This window comes from Octopus bimaculoides, chromosome 3, assembly GCF_001194135.2.
Source record: "Octopus bimaculoides isolate UCB-OBI-ISO-001 chromosome 3, ASM119413v2, whole genome shotgun sequence".
NCBI lineage: Eukaryota > Metazoa > Mollusca > Cephalopoda > Octopoda > Octopodidae > Octopus > Octopus bimaculoides.
The window spans coordinates 105674525-105675887 of record NC_068983.1 but is presented as its reverse complement, the minus strand read 5'-3'; the positions used below and the strand labels follow the sequence as shown (position 1 = coordinate 105675887).

The 1363-nt window shown below is 31.7% G+C and overlaps 1 protein-coding gene across 2 annotated transcripts in view; it reads right to left on the bottom strand.

Annotated features, from left to right (window-relative positions):
* LOC106880651 (probable serine/threonine-protein kinase DDB_G0282963) overlaps positions 1 to 996 on the bottom strand; it is a 37633-nt gene extending 36637 nt beyond the window's left edge. Inside the window, exon 1 of one of the 2 annotated variants that reach the window (XM_052966421.1) lies at positions 768 to 996. In XM_052966421.1, coding sequence (XP_052822381.1) covers positions 768 to 869 — 102 coding nt within the window. In that variant the 5' untranslated portion in view covers positions 870 to 996. Of the gene's footprint in view, positions 1 to 415; positions 641 to 767 lie in introns of those variants that run through there. The other variant, XM_052966422.1, reaches the window with a different exon arrangement.
* Positions 997 to 1363: the final 367 nt, after the last annotated feature.

The window sequence follows — 1363 nt, the reverse complement described above, 5'->3', positions numbered from 1 at the left end:
ACAAGACAATATAAACATGTTTGTTATTCATAGAAAAATGCTGCAAAGGACAAGAATTTCAGATGGCCAGATTTTAAATATAAATAAAACAAGAGTTATTTTGGAATTATGTCTCAGAAGAAACACACATATGTTATATATATACATATATATGTGTATGTATATATATATGTATATATATACACACACACCAAAAAAAAAAATCAGCCAGCAACAGATGACAAACTGATGAGCAATCAAGCTACAAAGAGTAGTCGAAACCGTGGATATTTGCCTTCTCTACCATTTATATTCCCTTGTAAAACAATACATTTATTCAAAATAAGACGCCATTTTATAGATAATTTCTATTCAGCAAATAAAATATGCATCAGAAAGAAAGTAGCAAAGCAAACAACGAAATGAGTCTGCTTACCATTATTATTATTATCATTATCTTGACCTTATCTGCCGCAAATAGCTGACGATACATTGTAGAAGATTCATTTGAAATGACAATTCACTGTTGAATCTATATTTTTTATTTTATGCCGCCAAAAACAAAATGAGCTAATCTAAATTAATAGTTATGACGACGGAACTGCGACTCAAATCATATGAATAAATATCATGTACATGATATTTTTTTTTGGGGTACAGTATGTTAGAACAGAAACACTATGTTACTGGTCAGCGACGTTAAACGCTGGCGAGGAAGTCTACTTTCAAGAATGTATTTCGCTTCACAGTAGCAAGAAATAAATCAACAAAAAATGTCTATTACTAACCTGTTGTCCAAGCTGGTTGGTCCCAGTGGCAGGAGGCATTAATCCTATCTGAATATTGTCATGTTTTTTCGAGCCCGTCTCAAATTCAACAGAGAGCGCCATTGATGTTTGCTCATGGTTCCTGTATGCTAATCAGCTGTTCCAAAATATTGCTAGGCCCCTCTGCAAAATGGTTTTCTTTTTTTATTTCTACTGTTTCTTTTTCTTCTGTTTTTTTTTCCTAAGGGAAATAATCAGAATGATTAGTGGGAAAACTAACGGAACATTCTGACAATCGTCAAATAATCTTAAGTATATATGTGTGTGTATATATATATAATTTGGTATTATTCACAAATAGGTGTTTAATGAATTTAATCTGTTATAAAGTTTCTAGTATATTCCGAGAGGCATTCCTTTTTCTTCACTCATTTCAAATCACAGTGAAGCTACATTTAATAAAGCTTACACTCTTTACGTGTAAATTTAACTTAATAAACGGACGTTTTAAAGTTGTTTGTATTTTGATGAAAAAATGTTATACTCCATGGATAACATTTTTCTGTGTTGCATGGATTCACAGAACCACATACTTTGTCTAGTAGTGGACTTGTGGT